The following is a 20,451-nucleotide window of genomic DNA, read 5'->3' on the forward strand; positions in this document are numbered from 1 at the left end:
CTGTGATGGATCTCAGAGTAATACCGATGACTGAAGTTATAATGATTGAGCTTATTTGAGTTGTTACAGTATCTGTGTATTTACCCGATATTGACCTTCCTTGTATCTTGTCCAAAAAGACAAATTATTTAGACTTTTTTTTGTCTTTAAACCAATGTATTATGCTAATATGCAAGGGAGTGAATAATACTGCAGCTTCCTTAATAAATGTCAATGCTCTACTTTCTCTTCTCTTGTGTCATTTCCTCTATACTGTAAATGTTTATTTAAGCAGAACTGTTTCCATGTAAATCCTGTGTGACAAGATACCACATCCTTTCTGACCTTTGATGTCTGCTGCCTATATGCTGAGCAGACAGTAAACGATTCAAGATAAAACATATGCACATCCAGCAGATTGTTAAAGGCTCTTCTAATGACATATGGCATGTAATGGCAATGGCACTGTAGTGCATTTATATCATGCAATAAGAGTTTCATTTTCGTAACTGGTTTTGTACCAATCCACGTGGAGTGAACGATGAGATAAGACTGAATGCACTGACTGACAACGTTTTGAGTTATGAAATGACATTAAACTGGGGTATTCTTCAAGATTCCCGAAATCAAGGTTGAGCGTAGGGAGATTATCCTGATTGTTAGGGTTTTATTGTTTAGGACTAGCTCTGTGGCCAAGTGTTTTGCTGTTGAACTTTTTTCACGGTTCACGCTCATAGGCGGAACTATATGATCACTCATTCACTACACGGGCTGGTGCAACAAGGTGCACAGACAGAGATAGCCGGGTGGTTATGTTGATTTTCCGCGAATAAAGCGACGATCAATTCCATACCGGGTGCTCAGGCGGGGGAGCAGGAAGCTAGATGAAACGAGCACGATTCCGTCCTTGATTACCTTGCCCGCCCCCGACAGAGACAGACCAGCTCACGGACCAAAAGGTTGGCCAGTCTAGAAATGCTTTGACTAGCTAGCAAGTAGATAGGCTACTGGATACTTCGATGTAACTGGTTGCTAGCTAGCTAAGATTGAATACTTGTCTTGAGAAGATGAGCACTTATAAAGTGGTATTAAGCAATATTAAGATGCTGAAGTTGTTCCTGACGTCGGCCAGGAGCGCCAGGATCATTCAGCGTAATGGTAAGGAACAGTCGCATGTTTTCAATGTGAATTTGCACAGAGCCACACTACTGTGTAACGTTACGTCATGACGTACACGTGTGATTGACATGCGTGGGAACCTAATACATCCATGGTGTGAACCCAGCGTTTCATACTCTTTGCTTAGATCAGATGTAAGTTATGTCGTGCGTGGCTTTAGTTATCTTTTGACATCTTATCTGCCTCCTTGGTCCATAGGTGTTCGGAAACTGTCGTCCACTCCTGCGCTTAACGTTATCCCAAAGGTGTGCATAGTAGGAGCAGGTCCAGCAGGGTTCTACACAGCACAAGGTCTGCTAAAGGTAATGCGGACTCCGCCCATACACACTATCAAAGTCCAAGTTCTTTAGATCCTCTCTCTCTACCATGTTTACTTTGCTATGGAGGAGGTGGGGGAGTCTGGCACAGGCTCATACACTGCCCTGTCACTTTCAGGTTGTAGGCTATGTTTAGCCCACGGTGGCTTTCTGCCCATATTGCCTTTATCACTGTGTTCCAAGCATGCCATAGTTTACTTCTATCATTTATGATTTAATTATCAGACCAGTGCCCTCCTGATGTCCTCTCAAAGGTTTCCATCGCCTCCCCTCAAGAGCAGAGTGCTCTTACCGTCTGAGATTAGCCTTAAGGCTTTTTACAGTACAATCAGATGTAGCTTTCCTAATCAGGAAGTACTTAACATGGCTATGTCATATGGAATCACATACATACATACTCACTCACTCACTCACTCACTCACTCACTCACTCACAATTGTGTTCGTCTGTGCCTTCCCAGGCCCATCCAGATGTGCAGGTGGACATCTACGAGCGACTGCCTGTCCCATTTGGCCTGGTGAGATTCGGGGTGGCTCCAGACCATCCGGAGGTCAAGGTCAGTCTTTGGTCTCTGATTGGCTGAGAGATTTATGCAGAACTGTCTGTGAAGTGAAATGTTTTCTGAAAAAACAAAAAAACAATAGCATATATGTTTCTAGTACCACATCCATTCAAGTACTCTACCCGATTTGATGAGAACAACATTTGTGGATAATGTTCTCTTAAACTAAATCAACTACAATAATAACGTCAACTACAAGAATAACGACTTTTAACTACACAGCTCACTATGTAATCAGAAGAAAAGAGAAATCAACTCTTCCTTCTGGTGAATGCACACCCTTTAGGCACATAACTCACTCTCTTAACCAGGCTCTTAACTCTCTCTCTCTCCCTTTCTCTGTGTTCCCCCTTACACAGAACGTCATCAACACCTTCAATCAGACGGCTGAGCAAGCCCGGTGTAGTTTCCATGGCAACGTGAATGTGGGCAAGGATGTATGCGTGGAGGAGCTTCAACAGGCCTACCATGCTGTGGTGCTGGTGAGAACCCAACAACGCACTGCCTGATGGGTAGTAGAGCTGAGTAGAGCTGAATCAGTGACCACTTCATTGCTAGACCTGAATTACAACCCTTTTTCTCACCTACCAGGAGTGCTCTGTGTTGTTAACTGTGTGTGTGTGTGTGTGTGTGTGTGTGTGTGTGTGTGTGTGTGTGTGTGTGTGTGTGTGTGTGTGTGTGTGTGTGTGTGTGTGTGTGTTGGCAGAGCTATGGCGCAGAAGGAAACAGGAGAATGGGGGTCCCAGGTGAGGACTTGTCTGGTGTGTACTCTGCCAAAGACTTTGTGGGCTGGTACAACGGGCAGCCTAGTAACAGAGAGGTACGTCCACTTGAGGTATGAGATGATACTTCTCTCTGCTTCGGTCAGGGAAAAAGTACCTCACACGCATGGCAAACATGGAGAGACTCAGGAACAGCTTCTTCCCCCAAGCCATCCGGCACCTAAATGACTCTAACTAATGTATACAGTGCCACTATATCTAGTGGGTCAGAATATCTAGTGTATATAACATAACTATACATGTAAATGCAGATGACAATATATCTCACTCCTGGGATTATTTATTATAGCTATAGCATGTACATAACACACCCATGCTCCCCCCCTTGGGTTATTTATATCTATATTCCATATATATAGCATGGACATAATCCATCTATACCAGTATCTCATCTTAATACTGTATAGATTTGTACTTCTTGTGCAATGTGTAAATTGTGTATTTGTAGTTATCTGTAATGAGCACATCTCAAAGCCGGCAGCAACATTTCACTGTGTTTGTACACTGTACATTATGGGTGACAAGTAAAAGAATCTGATCTGATCTACTCTTGCTCTTTTCTCTCCCTTACTTTTTCTTATTTTGATTTCTATATTTCTAACCTATTCTGTCTTTCAACTTTCTCTCTCTCTCTCTGTACTACTGTAGCTGAATCCTGACCTGAGTGGTGAAACTGCAGTGATTCTGGGACAGGGGAACGTAGCCTTGGATGTAGCAAGGATACTGCTGTCTCCTCTGGACATTCTAAAGGTGAGATTATGTTACACTGTCTAATGCTGCCTTGAAGTTGGATAGTGATATTAATCACTTTCCAGGCAGTGGCCCAGTTTCCTACAGCATAAAAAATCTACCGCCACAGTTTTTGAGGATCTTTACATTTACACTAGTCATTTAGCAGACACGTTTTTATCCAAAGCAACTTACAATAAGTGCATTCATCATAGGCAGGCAAGATAACTATTAGTCGGCAGAAATTATAAGTGCATCTCCTTTCTAAACAAGCATCTAAGAGCTTAACTAGTGCAAGAACAACTAAATACAAATACAGAAAGTGCTTAAGGGGCCAGGTTGAGCTTTCAGCCTGCAAAAGATGGGTCGCTGTCCTGATGTCCAGCACTGCGGAGCCAGGATAGAATAAAGCAGTGACCGGGTCAATTTATCAGTCGGCCCCCCTCCTCCCTCTCTGCAGAAGACAGACATCACCCAGACAGCCCTGGACGCCCTGGCAGAGAGCAGCGTGCGCAGGGTCCTGATGGTGGGTAGGAGAGGACCTCTACAGGTGGCCTGCACCATCAAGGTACGTCTACGACCTTTAACCTTTAACCCGTAAAGGGTCATTAGCGCATTCCATAATCGTTAGTGGTTAGCAGGAGGCCCTGTTGATATTAAAGATTGAATGGGGAAAAAACAACCACTGCAACCAAAAAAGAGCACAGGTTTCGATTCAACCATCTGAGATCAGAACACACACCAAGGTCAAATCCAATAAGACAGCTATGTGCCTGGGGGAAACTGTCATGTCAGCCATGGGAAATATGAGTCTGTAACCGTCGTGCATGTTTGCTAAAGTAATGGTGTGACAGAGTGAGGGATTTAATCAGATTTAATTGAAATGCTTTTTTGTGCCAAAAGTATTTGAGGTTTTCCTTTGCCAAGTACTACTAATGTAGTGTTGTTTGGCCCTTAGGAAGTGAGAGAGATGGTGAACCTGCCCGGCACCAGACCAGACCTGGTACCTGCTGATTTTGACGGCGTTGCAGAGGCTCTGAAAGGTGAGAGGTGATTGGCTGGTTGCCCCTCAAGGTGTAGTCCTAACAATAGGAGTCCGTCCTTGGAACAGTTAGGTCTGCTCGCTCTAGACTGTAGAGTGAGGCCTGGAGTTGTCCTCATGTCCTTTGAGGAGGCTCTTGACAAATAACCATCCTTGACGTGCCACACGGTCATGCTCCAGCACTGTCATGCAATCTGAAACTACAGAGGCCCCTGTTTTGTTTTTGTAGCAGAGGTGGGCGGACGTGGGCTTCCTGTTGTCGACATGCAACTGCTTTCACAAAGGAAAGAGACAAAATAACATGCAGTTGTCATTATGCCATGACGCTGTTAACTGGTGTCCTTCCCTGTCACCAATCCTCCAGCTGAACATGCCCCTGCCCCTGGTGGTGGGACTCAACCAGGCCTGGCCCTCACATTCCTAGCCTTGACCTGGTAGTGTTAACTGATAACCCTCTCTCTCCTTGACCCATACATCTGTTTGCCTGTCCAGACAACCTAGACCAGGAAGACGGTTTTTATTCACCTTCAGATTCACTGCCTGACGCTTAGCTTCTTACACCTAGTGTAAACTGTAGTTAGATCTGCCTTTCTTTGCCTATCTGGGGCGTAGTGCCTCATATCTCTGCTTCTGCATGTCTTGGTATGTGGGCTTTCTATACTTGGTGACGACTACTGAATTGTGATTATGATTGAGGACTCCAACTGGTGCTGTTTAGTCTTTCTGTCTTCTCTAATGGAAGATAAAGATTTGGGTTGAAGGAAGGAGCTTATTCCATTGCAAATAGCCAAATTTACTGAGAAGTTTTCAGCCAGCAGCATTCATCATGCCCGGACAAAGGACTTTGATCAAAAAATTCAGAAATGTGTTAATTTGTGCAGAAGCTCCATCGGCTCCCTCCTGTCCTCTGCTTGTCTCTAGCACATTGCAATTTTATTTTTTATTTTTTGTGGAAAGTGTGTCAGACCCTCTACACAGAATCCATGGAGTTATTATGAAAGCTGTGACCATGTGTGTGTGTGTGTGTGTGTGTGTGTCTGTGTGTGTGTGTGTGTGTGTGTGTGTGTGTGTGCCGTCCCCTTATCAGAACTACCCAGGCCCAGGAAGCGTCTGACGGAGCTGATGATGAAGGCTGCCCTGGAGACCCCCGGGAAGGCGGAGCAGGAGAGGCGGAGCCGAGCCACGCGCTCCTGGGGATTCCGCTTCCTCCGCAGCCCCCTGGAGGTCCTGCCCACCGCTGACCTCACCAGAGTCGCCAGCATCCGACTGGCTGTCAACAGGCTGGAGGTGGGGAGGAGTTACCGCGCTTATGTACTAATTACACCATGATGGCTGTGTACCTATTGTGGGGGGGGGTTCACACAGTAACGTAACAATCAAGCTATCTCAATCTCTTCTTTGTTATAATGGACCGCATGTTGTTTCATAGTGAAGCACGCCTGGCTGTCAGATGGATGCGGGTCCTCCTGACTCTCTCTCTCTCTCGCTCCCTCCACCTCTGTCTCTTCAGGGTTCGGGCGAAGGGGCGCGAGCCGTGACCACAGGCGAGGTGGAGGATGTGGCCTGTGACCTGGTCATCAGCAGCATTGGCTATAAGGGCCTTCCCATCGATCCTGCAGTGCCCTTTGACCCCCGCAAGGCCATCATTCCCAACACCATGGGCCGTGTGCAGCAGGCAGCAGGTGTGTGTGTGTTTGCGTGTGGGGGTGTGTGTGTGTGGGTGTGTGTGTGGAGAGGGGGGACTGCCTAAGGAATGAAGGGAACTATAGAATTAACCCTATCTCATTGCCCATTGTGTGTGTGTGTGTGTGTGTGTGTGTGTGTGTGTGCGTGCGTGCGCGCCAGGTCTGTACTGCAGCGGCTGGGTGAAGCGGGGCCCTACCGGGGTGATCGCCACCACCATGAACGACGGCTTCGATACGGCCAGGACCCTGCTGCAGGACATGGGCTCGGGAGCCCTGGATCTCTCCACCGCCAAGCCTGGCTCGCAGGGAATCGCCGCCCTGCTGGAGGAGAGAGGTACTGCGCTGCTCCTGGCATTGACCCTGTGTAGCACAAGGTTTTAACCCTCCCAACTGTTATGGAAAGGAAGAATTAACTTATCTTCGGTATAGTTTATGACCTTAGTGCGGTTATCAGATCTAAGAAAGGGATAGATTTAATAATATTAAATCACCTCATGAGGCACCATCCGTGACCTATACAGGGAACATTGATAACCGTATTCACTAAATTTCAATCAGTCTCTATCGATTCAAACGTTAAGTACTTGGCTTGACTTACAAGTGACCTTATAGATTCATATATTATGACAGGACTACGGCTTTATCAAAGCTATGAGATTCATTGAAATTCTATCCTACTAGTGAATGAAAGGGTATGAAAACAAAGAATATCCAATTGAGGTACAGGGTAAGTAAAGTGCACATTACAAGTCTGAACGCCAATAGTGACTGGAATGTGCTGGGACCAACATTGGTTTGGAGTAGCACAGCCTGTCCAGATAGTTCCCTAACACTTCAGCACACTAATCTATCAACACCCATGAACTGAACAGTCTGATGACAGCTGGTACGAAGAGGATCACTTCCTCAGCATGTCCTAATCGTCACCCGTCAGGATGTGTGTGGGTGTATATGAGGTCTTAGTTCGTGTGTGTGTGTGTGCGTGTGTGTGTGCGCTGGGTAACTCTTAAGTCAAGTAGAGTTGTTAAGTACTAACGTCTGGAACCGTTCTGACGGTGCAGGAGTGAAGCCTGTGTGTTTCTCAGACTGGGAGAAGATTGACAGCGAGGAGACGAGGAGAGGTGGAGCCAAAGGGAAGCCTCGGGAAAAACTGCTGCACGTGGACGAGATGCTGCGCGTGTCCAGGACATGAGGACCACGGAGACGAGGACCACGGAGACGAGGCACACGACTGGGCCTTTCAACAAAGTGCTTGTTGTCTGAGACTACTTACAAAGATTGAAGAGCCAGAGACACACTTGGCCCACACTTTTCTCTTTCTCACACACACACACACAAAACTAAGCCAGCACATTAATGAGGTCTTCTGGCACAGCGTAGACGAAGTGTGGAGATAGACACCACTATAATAAGACCACACACTGCACTCGATTGCTGCTTGGTTCTGGTTTAACGTTAGTCCACCATCTCAGTGTTTGGGGAACTAGGCACCGGCTGTTGGAACACATTGTTAATGAGTGCTGCTGGCTAGCTCATTCTACCTAGCCTAGTTAGCTAAGGTTTCAACTATCAATCCAGCACTTACTGTAAGGCCAATGCATGGAGACAAAGATCGGATGATAAAATACACCTGACAAATGTGGTTCCACTACGCCTCCTGAAAAATGTGATTCCACTACACCATCTGTGTTTGCACTACGCCATCTGACAAATGTGGTTGACTAATCCCAGATGCATTACATTGTCCTTTATACTACATAGATGTATCACAAGATGTGAAACTGGAATTGTGATAAAGTGAGATTAACTTGAAATGTAAGCATTGGAAGCATTGGTTGAAGTCTCATTGATCTTTAAATCAACAGGACTATAGATACTGTATCTCTCTCCAGGCACTATAAATAAATATAGTGCCTAATATCTTTTTGGTGTCACAGGTTTCATTTTCATAGTTAATTGCCTGTCCTGCAGAGTCATCGTTGAGAAAAGTGCCTCTAGGATTGTAAAATCCTTCTTTGGAAGTTGCTTCTGTATTTCTGTTAGGAAGTGATCATTGCTCAAGTAGACCAAGAAGGAAAATGACACTCAGGGTTGTTGTACTTTCATGGAATTAGTTTGAGACAAAGATTCACATGACGTTTACAGAAAATTTAAAAGTTTTAATAATGTTAGTCGTCTTCACTTCTGTTTTCATTCCATGTTTTATACAGATGTACATGGGGGGGGCACATAGCTCGGGAGGTAGAGCGGAGGGCTGGGGATAGGAAGGTACCCGGTTCTATCCCAGCTTCCAGTAATGTGCCGAAGTGTCCTTGAGCAAGACACTGAACCCCAAATTGCTTGACGTGTGTTCTGTGTCGCCGCCCATTATGCATGTCCTGTGTATGTCACAAATGTTTGTTTTATGTTTATTTAATAATTTGCATTATATTGGGTAGATATAAACAAAACATGTTATATAACAAAACTGTCTGAACTGATTTGAGTTAACATTCTGTAAGAAAACATAAAACTGAATCTTACCCTACAAAGATTTTAATTAAATCTGTATTTACAAATCAGTGTGTCGGACAGGCCTAGCTGTCTGTGAACAAAGGACAGCAGTCTGGTGTGTCTGTATAACAGAATATGCTGAAGGTGTTTTTCCTGTGTGTGTGTGTTCTCCAGGATCAGTAGATTCCGTAGGTGTGCTCTTGTCCGTCTCTGTAGCGGTCCAGGTAGCGTAGGGGCTGGCGGTGGGGGTATTTGACCTGAGGAGGGTGGTACACGGGCGGACGCTCAAACTCAAACACAGGCTCCTTCATGTCTGTTGGGAAAGCGAAACAAGACAAAAAGTCAGTTCCTGTATTCAATTAAGATAACATGAGATACCACTATCAGTCCCCAGATGGGAGAATTCAGGTGGAGAATTCAGCAGCAAAGAGAAAGTACAGAACACAAAAGAACCAGAAAAAACTAAGTGTACATACTGTAGTAGGCTAATATACAGTAAATATAACAATAAACAAGTGAAAAAATAAATCACTTTCAATGTAAAGTGACAAGTGTTAAAGGGAGACGAGATGAGAAATTTTAGTAATAAAAGTTCATTATCAATCTACATACAGTTAAAATTGTTGTAATTCCTACACTGTTAACTTGATTTGGATGTAAATACCCTCAAATTAAAGCTTCAAGTCTGCACTGAAAGCACACATTGAAAGTTTTTATTTCAAATCCAGTGTGGTGGTATACAGAGCCAAAATGATGAAAATTGTGTTAATGTCCAAATCTTTATGGACTTAACTAGCTCACAGATGTTGCAGCAAACATTTAGTACATTCTGTACACCATTAAACTAAATAGAAACAGAACAGGGCTAAAGGTAACAGAAAAGGTCACCTTCTAAGTAAAACATGCTGCAATGGGCACTATTTTAAATAGTGTTAGCCTAACATTAACTGCTGACTGGCTATGAAAATTAAACTATCAAACTTCTTTTATTCAATTCAACCAATCATTGGCCTTACCCTGCCCCACATTTCATACACCTCTTTTCTTGCACACAAATTGTTGCACCTTATCTGCTTATAAACAGTTTTATTTATTTACAGAAAGCATTTTGATTTTGAAACGAATCTATACAAATCTCTGATCACTCCAATATGCTAAGTTGGCTCTCCAAGTCGTGTGGACTGGAGCCACAAGCTCTGAGGTTTTGGTGCCAAAAAATCATCTGCTGTGCCACTAAGTTTTTCAAAGAGGAAAACATAAAGACTGGAGCCGCTGCCACCGGCCATAGCTATTCACCATGTAAGAGAACAGAGTAAACACATTTGACATATTGCACTAACAAGACGCTGTGACCTACAGGAAATATCAAGGCCGTGCTGCTGAGATAACCCCTGTTAAGGTCATGGGATGAAGCAGAGTACAGTCGTGAGAGGCCAGTAGAGACCTAGAAGTGATGTTCTAGTTTTATTGTACAGCAATAAAGTAGCTTAATATGCTTTAGATACCTTACAATGTCGGTGATACTCTATATTCCTACATATCACTCTGTTGTATGCGTACATTTTATTTAACCATGTTCGTCTCTAGGGCTGGGTATCGATACGAATTTCAAGAATCGATTCGATTCCGATTCACAAGGTTGTGTTGTGGTTTTCACATGCCTCTGTAATATGATCTTTAGAAACGAAATATAGCTTCCCCACTTGCTCCAGCACGCAGACTGGCTATTCTCCGTCTGTAGGCTACACTTGTGGCTCACATTCTCTACGCTACGGCTATCGGCTTCCATCATATTCTAAGTCATCTTCTATATCCTCAAAATCTGATAAATATTCAGCCATATTGCACACAATATTCCAGGCACCAACAAGCCGATCGTAGCGTAGAGAATGTGAGCCGCGAGTGCAGCCTACAGACGGAGAATAGCGCGCTGTGCGCATCCGTGCTGGAGCAAGTGGGGAAGCTATATTTCGTTTCTAAAGATCATATTACAGAGGCATGTGAACACCACAAGCCCTCGCTCTATGTAAGCACAACTAGCGATTCATAAAAACAGATTGATGAAAACAACCATTTCACGGCAGAAAAAGATTTTTTAGAAGCTGCATTCTCAGTGCCCCGTCCACCGCCATTACATGGATATACTTGGCTCACGCTGGATTTTAAATTTATTCTACAGGCCTCCGAATTACAAAGTTATCTCGGTGAGTCAAACGTCTTATAATATGCCGTAAATAAGGTCCAGGTTGTCAAAAACGAACATTCTCCTTTAATTACATGACTGCCAAGTTATGCAACACATCAATACTAGGGCTGGGTATCGATTCTGATTTCCAAAAATGAATGAATCATTGAATGAATTAATGAACTATTAATTCCTTAATTTATTCATTCATTCATTCATTAAATAAAAGATAGATTTTGGGATTCTTGAATCGATTCTGAATCATTTGATTCAGAATCGATGCATAGATTTTTTTTTAACCCAGCCCTATTCGTCTCATATCTATAAAGGCAGGAATCTCTGTATCTATGTCTGTATGCATCACAATGATCACGAGAACTGGGCACTGTATGAAGTTGACGGTCGGCAGGTGTATGAACCAAGGAAGTGCACTATGGTTGTTTGGATCAGCGGTTCTCGAGAAAGCAAGCAGCAATACCGGACAGCAAGAAATCGGTAGGAAGTTGAAGTTTTGTTGGGAGCGCTGAACCCTGTCTCATTGACACCCGTGGCAGCTGGAGAACTAGCTGATGTGTGTGAGGATGTGCTGTGTGGGTAGACTGGTGGGTACTTACTCAGTGTGTTGTGGAAGGTGTCGGTGACAGATGCATCCCACTGACACTGGAAGAAGGAGAGGCCTGCTGGCGTCATGTGGTCCTGGTGCTTCCTGTAGAAGTCCACCGTCTTCCAGCTCCGCTCCACCAGAGAGTGGCTTTAGGGGGAAGGGAGCGGGGTTAGACGGTACATAAAAATTCAGTCAATGTGGTCGTGCGTGCGGATGTCTCTCTGTGGGGTATCCCTGTTTGTTTCTCACCATGGCGGTTGCCGTCTTTCTTCTGTCAAGTCGACGTGTCCATCCTGTTTGAAGAGGATGTAGATGAAGCGGTGATGGCCTGTGCCTTTGGCGGGAAATGGGGCCAGATAGGAGCACAGCTCCTCTCCTGACTGCAGCGCACCACCAGGGATGTTCCCCCTGAAACACCAGTGTTCTGATTGAGCCATGCTAGAAAAACAGAATGGGATCTCTTGGAGGGACTTCACCCTCTAGCCTCCTGAGACCATCATGATCACGCAAGCTCACATTCTCTTTCTCTCTGACCAGTCTGAGCTTCCTCGTATCTACATCGACTTCCAGAAATTACAATGTGACCGGGCCAATGGGGGACTGCGTTGTAAATAGAAATAGACTCGATAACAACAATTAAACTTTGAGGGTGAACTGGGAACGTCTGGAGGAAGAGCCTGTCCGGAGAGATTTCAATTGCCACCTCCGGCGGAGCTTCTCAGGCATCCCTGTGGAGGTTGGGGACATCGAGCATGAGTGGTCGGTGTTCAAAGCCTCCATTGCTGAAGCTGCGGCTGGGAGCTGTGGCCTGAGGGCCATAGGTACCTCAAGGGGCGGTAACCCTCGGACACCGTGGTGGACAGCGGTGGTGAGGGAAGCCGTCCGACTGAAGAAGGAGGCCTTCCGGGTTATGTTAGCCCGGGAGACCCCAGAAACAGTTGCAGGGTATCGACTGGCCCGGAGGGCTGCGGCTTTGGCCGTGACCAAGGCAAAGCAGCGGGTGTGGGAGGAGTTCGGAGAAACCATGGAGAAGGACTTTCGGTCGGCACCAAAGTGTTTCTGGAAGACCATCAGACACCTCAGGAAGGGAAAGCGGGGGACCATCCAAGCTGTATACAGCAAGGAGGGGACACTGCTGACCTCAACTGAGGAGGTTGTTGAGCGTTGGAAGGAGCACTTTGAGGAACTCCTGAACCCGACTAATCCACCCTCTACGATCGAGGCAGAGCCGGAAGATGATGGGGGGTCGTCAATGTCCTTGGAGGAGGTCACTGAGGTAGTCAAACAACTCCACAGTGGCAGAGCCCCAGGGACTGATGAGATCCGTCCAGAAATGCTGAAGGCGCTGGGTGTAGAGGGGCTGTCTTGGTTGACACGCCTCTGTAACACTGCGTGGAAGTCTGGGTCAGTGCCGAAGGAGTGGCAGACTGGGGTGGTGGTCCCAATATTCAAAAAAGGGGACCAGAGGGTGTGTGCGAATTATAGAGGCATCACATTACTCAGCCTCCCAGGGAAAGTTTACTCCAAGGTGCTGGAAAGGAGGGTCCGGCCGATAGTCGAACCTCAGATCGAAGAGGAACAATGCGGATTTCGTCCTGGTCGTGGAACTATCGACCAGCTCTTCACTCTCGCAAGGATCTTGGAGGGGGCTTGGGAGTTTGCCCAACCTGTCTACATGTGTTTTGTGGACTTGGAGAAGGCTTACGACCGGGTCCCCCGAGAGGTCTTGTGGAGAGTTATGCGGGAGTATGGGGTGAGGGGGTCCCTACTTAGGGCCATCCAATCCCTGTACACCCAGAGCGAGAGCTGTGTCCGGGTCCTCGGCAGTAAGTCGTCTGCCTTTCCGGTGGGTGTTGGCCTCCGCCAGGGCTGCGCTTTGTCACCAATCCTGTTTGTGATTTTCATGGACAGGATATCGAGGCGTAGCCGGGGGGAGGTGGGTTTGCAGTTCGGTGAGCTGGGGATCACGTCACTGCTTTTTGCAGATGATGTGGTCCTGATGGCATCAGCTGCCTGCGACCTCCAGCACTCTCTGGATAGGTTCGCAACTGAGTGTGAAGCGGCTGGGATGAGAATAAGCACTTCTAAATCTGAGGCCATGGTTCTCAGCAGGAAACCGGTGGCCTGTCCGCTCCGAGTAGGAAATGAGTCCTTACCCCAAGTGAAGGAGTTCAAGTATCTGGGGGTCTTGTTCACGAGTGAGGGAACCATGGAGAGGGAGTTTGGCCGGAGAATCGGAGCAGCTGGTGCGGTTCTGCAGTCGCTATACCGCACTGTTGTGACGAAAAGAGAGCTGAGCCAAAAGGCAAAGCTCTCGATCTACCGGTCTATCTTCGTCCCCACCCTCACCTATGGTCATGAAGGATGGGTCATGACCGAAAGAACGAGATCACGGATACAAGCGGCCGAAATGAGTTTTCTCCGGAGGGTGGCTGGGGTCTCCCTGAGAGATCGGGTGAGAAGTTCAGTCATCCGGGAGAGACTCGGAGTAGAGCCGCTGCTCCTTTGCGTCGAAAGGAGCCAGTTGAGGTGGTTCGGGCATCTAGTGAGGATGCCTCCTGGGCGCCTCCCTAGGGAGGTGTTCCAGGCGTGTCCGGCTGGGAGGAGGCCGCGGGGTAGACCCAGGACCAGGTGGCGGGACTACATCTCCGCACTGGCCTGTGAGCGGCTAAAGATTCCCCAGGCAGAGCTGGTTGATGCTGCTAGGGAAAGGAATGTCTGGGGCTCCCTGCTGGAGCTGCTGCCTCCGCGACCCGACCCTGGATAAGCGGATGAAGATGATGATGATGATGATGACAACAATTAAACAAGAGTATAAGCACTAATGGAAATTCTTAGCAGAAATATGTTTTTGCTGTTAATCTGACTGGATTTGGCAAAAGTTTTTTTGCGCTGATTAGCTGAAGGAGTTTGTCAGATGTAGATGTGAGAAAGGCCAGACTGATCTGGAGAGAAACAGAATGTGAACTTGAAGATCAGGATGGTCTCACGAGACTACTCACCCTCACCACCCGGGCAGGAAACACAAGGACAAGACATTAAGCGCTATTCCTCATCCACTGAGAATAGTGAACAGACAGATGTTAATGGTAACAGATCTGTTCAATGAAAAGGTGGGCTTAAAGAAAAGATTCACCCAATTTGAAAAGTGATCTGGTTTTTGTCCATCTCTGAGAGATGTTCTATCAGTTCAGAGCTTTCCTCCCTTGTTCCAAGCTTAGTATTTAACAACTCAGAGGATTTTTTATTTATTTTTTTGAACGTGGGCGCTGATACGTGACAATAAAAACACATTACTGGTACCACTAGGGCAGACTAGGATTAGCTGGCTAACTAGTTCACGGTCTGCAATCAATTAGGATATCCAAAGTAATATTAACAATAGTTAATTGTTAATTACTAAGCAGCAACTTACAGTAGCCTATTATTAGTCATCTAACTTATAACTCAACTCAACTGTCTGCAATTATTATACATTATTAGGATAATATAAACGTTAATAACATTGCATGTTATGATATTAATGTCATGTGATTTCCTATCTCCCAACTGTGGAGGTGCATCTTGGAGAGGTCTGCCATTTTTTCTGCAGCCAGGTACTCGTCAGTTCCTGGGGTTACATGGTGTCCTAACTGCTTCCGACGAGAGCAACAGAACTCGACATCGCATGCTTGCTGTCCTAACTGAAACCGTTAAATGTCCTGTTCTGTTACGTCATTTGTCTATATTCCCAACTGAAGACAGTTAAAAGAACGAACGCCTGTCAACGCGAGCGACAGGAGGAAAATAGGAACAGGGCGAGCGTCAAAAGGGCAGTTAAACGTCGCACCGCTTCGCACTGCGTCGCTCGCGTCCAGTTAGGACATAACAATAGAAAACAAAGCAATGGAACGCATTTTGTCACTGATGCTAGCTCGCGTCGCGTGTAGTTAGGACACGGTGTTAGTTCATTATCAGACGTCTCGAGTTATAAACAATAACGTCAGCAGAAATCCAGCCGGAATGTCACATGGGTATAACTCCTTATAATTTTTGTGATATTCCTATCTTGAGAAATGTGTATTTGATCATTTTTTCTCTACTTCTATGCATCTGAAGTCCTGATGCACTGCAGCCTGCTCCTCCATAGCTCCATCCTTGACAGGAAGGGGTTAATACAAAACATGTTTCATTCAGAGGATGAAGATGAAGTATGACAACATTATGTTAGAAAGTGATTGGGAAGTAGTTATTATTCAGGGGAAATAATTTATTTCATTGCAGAGATGAGGGATATTAGAGCAGGGCAATTAAGTCATTTGCAGTATTATTAAAAGATTTGAGCAGTTATACTCACAGCAGCCAGTGTACATACTCCCCGTCGGCATCCTGTAGGTGCTCATCTGAAACAGATTAAGTATTTTTAGCACACAAGGAATCGATTTTTGCATTCCACATCAACAGTTTTATGTAGTCTGGGGCCACCTTGTGGCATAATTTAACGTGACAGGAAGGGTAAAACATTCTGGCTGTAATTTTTACCTGGGCTAGTGAGCAGCAGAGTCCATAGGGAGCCCTCCTCGGCCTCGAAACTGACTCGAGGAGCTAGCGCAGCCTGATACACACACACACAGGGGGGCGGGTGGTGGGGGGCGGTTAGGCAAAGGGAGGAAATAAACAAGGGGAAAAGGACAAAAACTATCATGAGAGGAGAAGGAGAAGAAACAGGTTGAAGACAGATCTACTTCACGGTGCATTCAGAGTCAAAAAGGCTGATTTGTAGACATGTTGATGGCAGCTCCATCCAGTCTTCAACAGTCTCTACATTCAGATTGGAGTTTGAGGGCTGTTTCTGGACTGGACCATTCTATTGAAGATGCAACCAAAACCTTCTACCCAGGATGAGTTTTACGGGACTCACCTCTGTAGGCGTTAAATGATTCCCATAATGCACTTGGGTGCTACTGTCCTGCCCGTAGCTCACGCGGAGTGCGACACGAGGAACAAAGTGAGCATTGGGGAACAGATCCCGGTAGATCCCATAGTGATCTGCCAGCCTCTGGATTTGGTAGGGCCCGCTGGTCTCCTCCCAGCATGCCTGTACTCGCTCCAGAGGGATCCTGACTAGGGGCCCGAAGGAGAACAAACAAAGTATGGTGGATAGCATTAAGCACAAGACTGCTGAAAGTCATGAATGATGACCATCTCAGTGTAACACGTGTCACTGTGTCGCTCGTCAGTATAGCTTCCACCCTCACTTGGCCCACAGTGGGTTTGAACGTAGGTCCTCTGACTTTACCAAAACACGTGACCACCTTTTAAACCAGCTACGCCACTGAAAAGCTAGCGATTCAATGGCGCAGATGGGCGGTATTTATACTGAGGAGTGAGTTTAACCTGTATTGCTAACCTTAACTGTAGCAGGGGATTCTTGTGCAACTATTTGCATTAGGGCTGCAGCCCAAAAGTCGACTAAACGTTAGTTGACGAGAACAGTCTTGGCCGACCAAGTTTTCATTAGTTGTTTAGTCGCGGGGGGGAAAAAACAATCTCTATATCCATTCCGGAGCTGCGCAATTATTATACTGTCAGGCAGGAAATCATCCAATCACTGCGATTAATTTTGAATTTGTAAAGAATGACCGCAAGACGGTGACATGCAAACTCTGCAAGCAAACATTTGCCTATCATTCAATGACCTCAAACATGAAATGATCTGAAACATGTAAGTAGCCTAACTTTAGCCTGGCTGAATAGAGTGACCATGCTAGGTGGCTAGGGGCTGCAAGCCACCAAGCATGGCTGCTCTAGATAGCCTAGATAGTTTAATGGGCTATTATTACACATTTTGATTATTCCATTATGCTAATCAAGTAATGGCCTAATTTAACATTAACTAATTTGATTTTACATTAACACAATTGCAAAGTTACATGGGAGTGTTCATGGGGACTGCAAGCTAAATTACCTTGCTTAGCCCAGGTTGGCTTCATTGTGAGAGACATGGAACTCACTTCTCCCTGACAAACGTGGAAAGACGTTTGTGTGTTCCTTTGTCATATGAGAGGACTGAGATAGGCCTGCTATCGGCCTACTGTGTTGAAATAAACACAATTCTGTTCAGTCTCCTTGCTGGCTGTTCTGACATATTCAGTCTGCTGCTTATGACAAGCAGCTGCTGTGGCTCATTCCTTGTGGGCGCTGGTAAAATGTAAACAAACGTTGTTTTTTAAGGAACGACCTATAACTCAATGGGAACCGCTAGTCCCTTGAACTAAGGACGACTCATTTTTACTAGGGGGCAGCCCTAATTTACATATCTATTTACATATCTATAAAATATATGTTTTCATGAGCCCACACTGCAATCATTACAGAATCAGTGTATCAATGGGAAAATGCTTGATTCTGAATGTGTGTGCAGCCCACGGTTCTTACACGTCCGCAGACGGGTGGCTCGCTCCAGCTCAACACTCTTTCGGTTTTCTTTCACAATCTTCTTCCTCTCCCTCACTTCTTTGATCCTGGGGGGATGAGGGTGAGGTAGTCCGATGTCCACTCGCTCCTCGCCTGTGTTGAACATGAGAGAAATAGCACCGGTACAGAAATAATCCCAGCAAATCAACTGTAAATGATAGAGTAGATAGAGTATCATGCTTACCATGGTGGGGGTCCTCTATCTCTAGGTACTGTCTGTAGGTCTTCCACCAAGTGGGTGAGTTCCTCACCTCCTCTGCTCTTCTCAGGTATCGGGTGTAGCTGCGATACTTCTCTAAAGATTCCAGATTCTGGTGGTCTATGTCCTCGTTTGGCATTGGGCCTAATGGAGCAGCCCAGCGGCACAGGTTTGCTGAAATTGATAAACATAAAAGGGTGCAAGTCAGATTACATATGCGCGCGCACGAACGCACACATACACACGGTGCAATATTGATGGGAAGTAACGAGACATGATGTGACAGCTCGGGGCTGCGTTTCCCAGAGGCATCGTAGCGCTAGGTTCATCGTAAGCTAGAAACCACCATGGATATTGTCACTGCACAGGGGGAGATTTTAGAAGTGATTTCCAGTTACAAATATCTTGGTATCTGGCTTGATGATAGCCTCACTTTCACTTTCAAACCTCAAGTCGATAATCTGCTTAAAAAGCTGAGGTTGAAGTTAGGGTTTTTCTTCTGCAATAAGTCTTGTTTCTCTTTTGAGGCCAGAAAAAGACTAGTCTCTGCAACCTTTTTGCCAGTGCTTGACTATAGTGACCTACTTTACCTAAATGCACCTGACCATTATTTGAAGAAGCTTGATGCCGCCTATCACAGTGCATTGAGATTTGTTGCAAATTGTAAAGCACTAACCCATCACTGTACCCTGTACGCGAGAGTAGGTTGGCCCTCACTGACCTTAAGGAGACTTGGCCACTGGTACATGTTCACTTATAAAGCCATGTTAGGCAAACTCCCACCTTACATCTGCTCTCTGATCACACAGAGAGCTATAGGCAGCTATAGTTTGAGGTCCCAGGATATGGTTCTGCGAGAGGTACCAAGAGCAAGGACTGACCTTGGGAAGAAAGCCTTCATGTGTGCTGCTCCTTCAATGGGGAACAATCTGCAAAAGGTCCTAAAACTAAGCGAATTGGTCCCACTGCCTACTTTTAAAGCTTGCATAGCTGCTATGATAAATTACTCCATTGGTACTTGTCACTGTCTGTAGGTATCAAGATGATGCCTTGACTTGAAATGCCCTATTTTATGTTATTTTTTTACTCCCCCTGTTATATGTCATGTCTGCAACTCTTTGCTGCCATTACTGGCCAGGTCTACCTTGTAAAAGAGATCTATGATCTCAATGGTACTATCTGGTTAAATAAAGGAAAAAGAAAAAAGGCCGTTCATGGTGGCGATACGATGCCTCTGGGGAACGCAGCCCAGTTCTAACGTTACTAAACGGAGTGCCATGCACAGGATCAGATCATCTCCTCCAAGTCTCGACCCCGGCATGTGGGGGGAATGCATAACTGTCCCCATGTCGTCTTATGCTAGGCAGAACGTTTAAAGTGAAGATAGCAGCAGGCAAGCTAACGTTAATGTTATCTAGCTAGCTAGGTAGCATGTCGGCCCTCCACCGTACATGCCCTGGTGATGCAATTGCTTTACAAAAAGTGTTGACCTTGTAAATGTATTTGGAAACAGACAAAACGTTATCTTGACACAATCAAACCTGCTGTCCCGAATGTCCTCGCATTTTTGACCCCTAATTCTGGTCCCGTTCGTAACGCTGAGAGGTAGACCATGCGCAGCGCCATTTTGGTGTTTGATGTTACTGAATGACGTTCCGCGCAATAAGTTGTCTGCGCGAAAAAAAAAAGAAAGTTCTCTGCGCACACGTTTCATATTCTGCGTATTTCGTCATCGCTTGGCGAGGCATCCCCACAAAACAGACTGCACTGTATTCATATTCTGATGCTCTACTACATTAATTTATTGAACTGGCGAGGACTAATCATTTTATGGTGAGTGTAAAAATAGCGTTAATTGATAACTATATCGTAGAATTGTGTTAGCTTAGCACTAACGTTTTGACTTGACAGTCATAGTCTAGGTAATGCATTCAATTGCTACTGTAGATAACGTTAGCAATGTTAGCTTAGCTTTACTAGCAAGCTACCTTAACCTAGCTAGCTAGCTAACTGTTAGCTAAGCTAAAGGGTAAACATTAATTCACGGTGGCTCACTTCCGGTCCTAGGCTGCTGTGGCAAATGTGGTTTAATTGTCCGATTGAATTGATATATAAAAAAATAATATCCATTCATCAAAGTCAGCCAGGTCCATCAAAATAACAAACAAACAAATCAGGCTGTTGATTATGCTATGTATGTTGCAAGCTTATGTAGACCATACTGTATGTGATTTCTGAT

At 45.6% G+C, this 20,451-nt stretch overlaps 2 protein-coding genes across 2 annotated transcripts; one reads left to right on the plus strand and one right to left on the minus strand.

Annotated features, from left to right (window-relative positions):
- Positions 1-849: 849 nt before the first annotated feature.
- Positions 850-7,467, plus strand: fdxr (ferredoxin reductase; the record flags this gene model as incomplete). The annotated part of the gene is made up of 12 exons (XM_084456215.1): positions 850-1,137; positions 1,357-1,460; positions 1,936-2,031; positions 2,397-2,519; positions 2,744-2,857; positions 3,468-3,569; positions 4,009-4,116; positions 4,507-4,591; positions 5,678-5,877; positions 6,101-6,272; positions 6,436-6,609; positions 7,337-7,467. Exons 1-12 carry the CDS (start codon positions 1,047-1,049, stop codon positions 7,465-7,467), a joined length of 1,500 nt encoding a protein of 499 aa, XP_084312341.1. The 5' UTR covers positions 850-1,046.
- Positions 7,468-7,488: 21 nt separating this feature from the next.
- Positions 7,489-19,855, minus strand: mrpl38 (mitochondrial ribosomal protein L38). Its single transcript, XM_084456522.1, has 9 exons — positions 19,754-19,855; positions 18,198-18,386; positions 17,975-18,106; positions 16,458-16,660; positions 16,079-16,151; positions 15,894-15,939; positions 11,807-11,965; positions 11,568-11,704; positions 7,489-9,081 (listed from the first exon to the last, which is right to left on the minus strand). Exons 1-9 carry the CDS (start codon positions 19,836-19,838, stop codon positions 8,945-8,947), a joined length of 1,161 nt encoding a protein of 386 aa, XP_084312648.1. The 5' UTR covers positions 19,839-19,855; the 3' UTR covers positions 7,489-8,944.
- Positions 19,856-20,451: the final 596 nt, after the last annotated feature.

Source organism: Borostomias antarcticus (genome assembly GCF_949987555.1).
Source record: "Borostomias antarcticus genome assembly, chromosome: 22".
Classification (NCBI taxonomy): Eukaryota; Metazoa; Chordata; class Actinopteri; order Stomiiformes; family Stomiidae; genus Borostomias; species Borostomias antarcticus.

Coding starts and splice junctions, on each gene's coding strand:
- mrpl38 (XM_084456522.1), bottom strand. CDS start 19,838: ATGGCGCTGCGCATGGTCTACCTCTCAGCGTTACGAACGGGACCAGAA. Junction 18,107..18,197: donor GATAGAGGACCCCCACCATG/GTAAGCATGATA, acceptor TGTTCAACACAG/GCGAGGAGCGAGTGGACATC. Junction 16,152..16,457: donor ATCATTTAACGCCTACAGAG/GTGAGTCCCGTA, acceptor TGTGTGTATCAG/GCTGCGCTAGCTCCTCGAGT.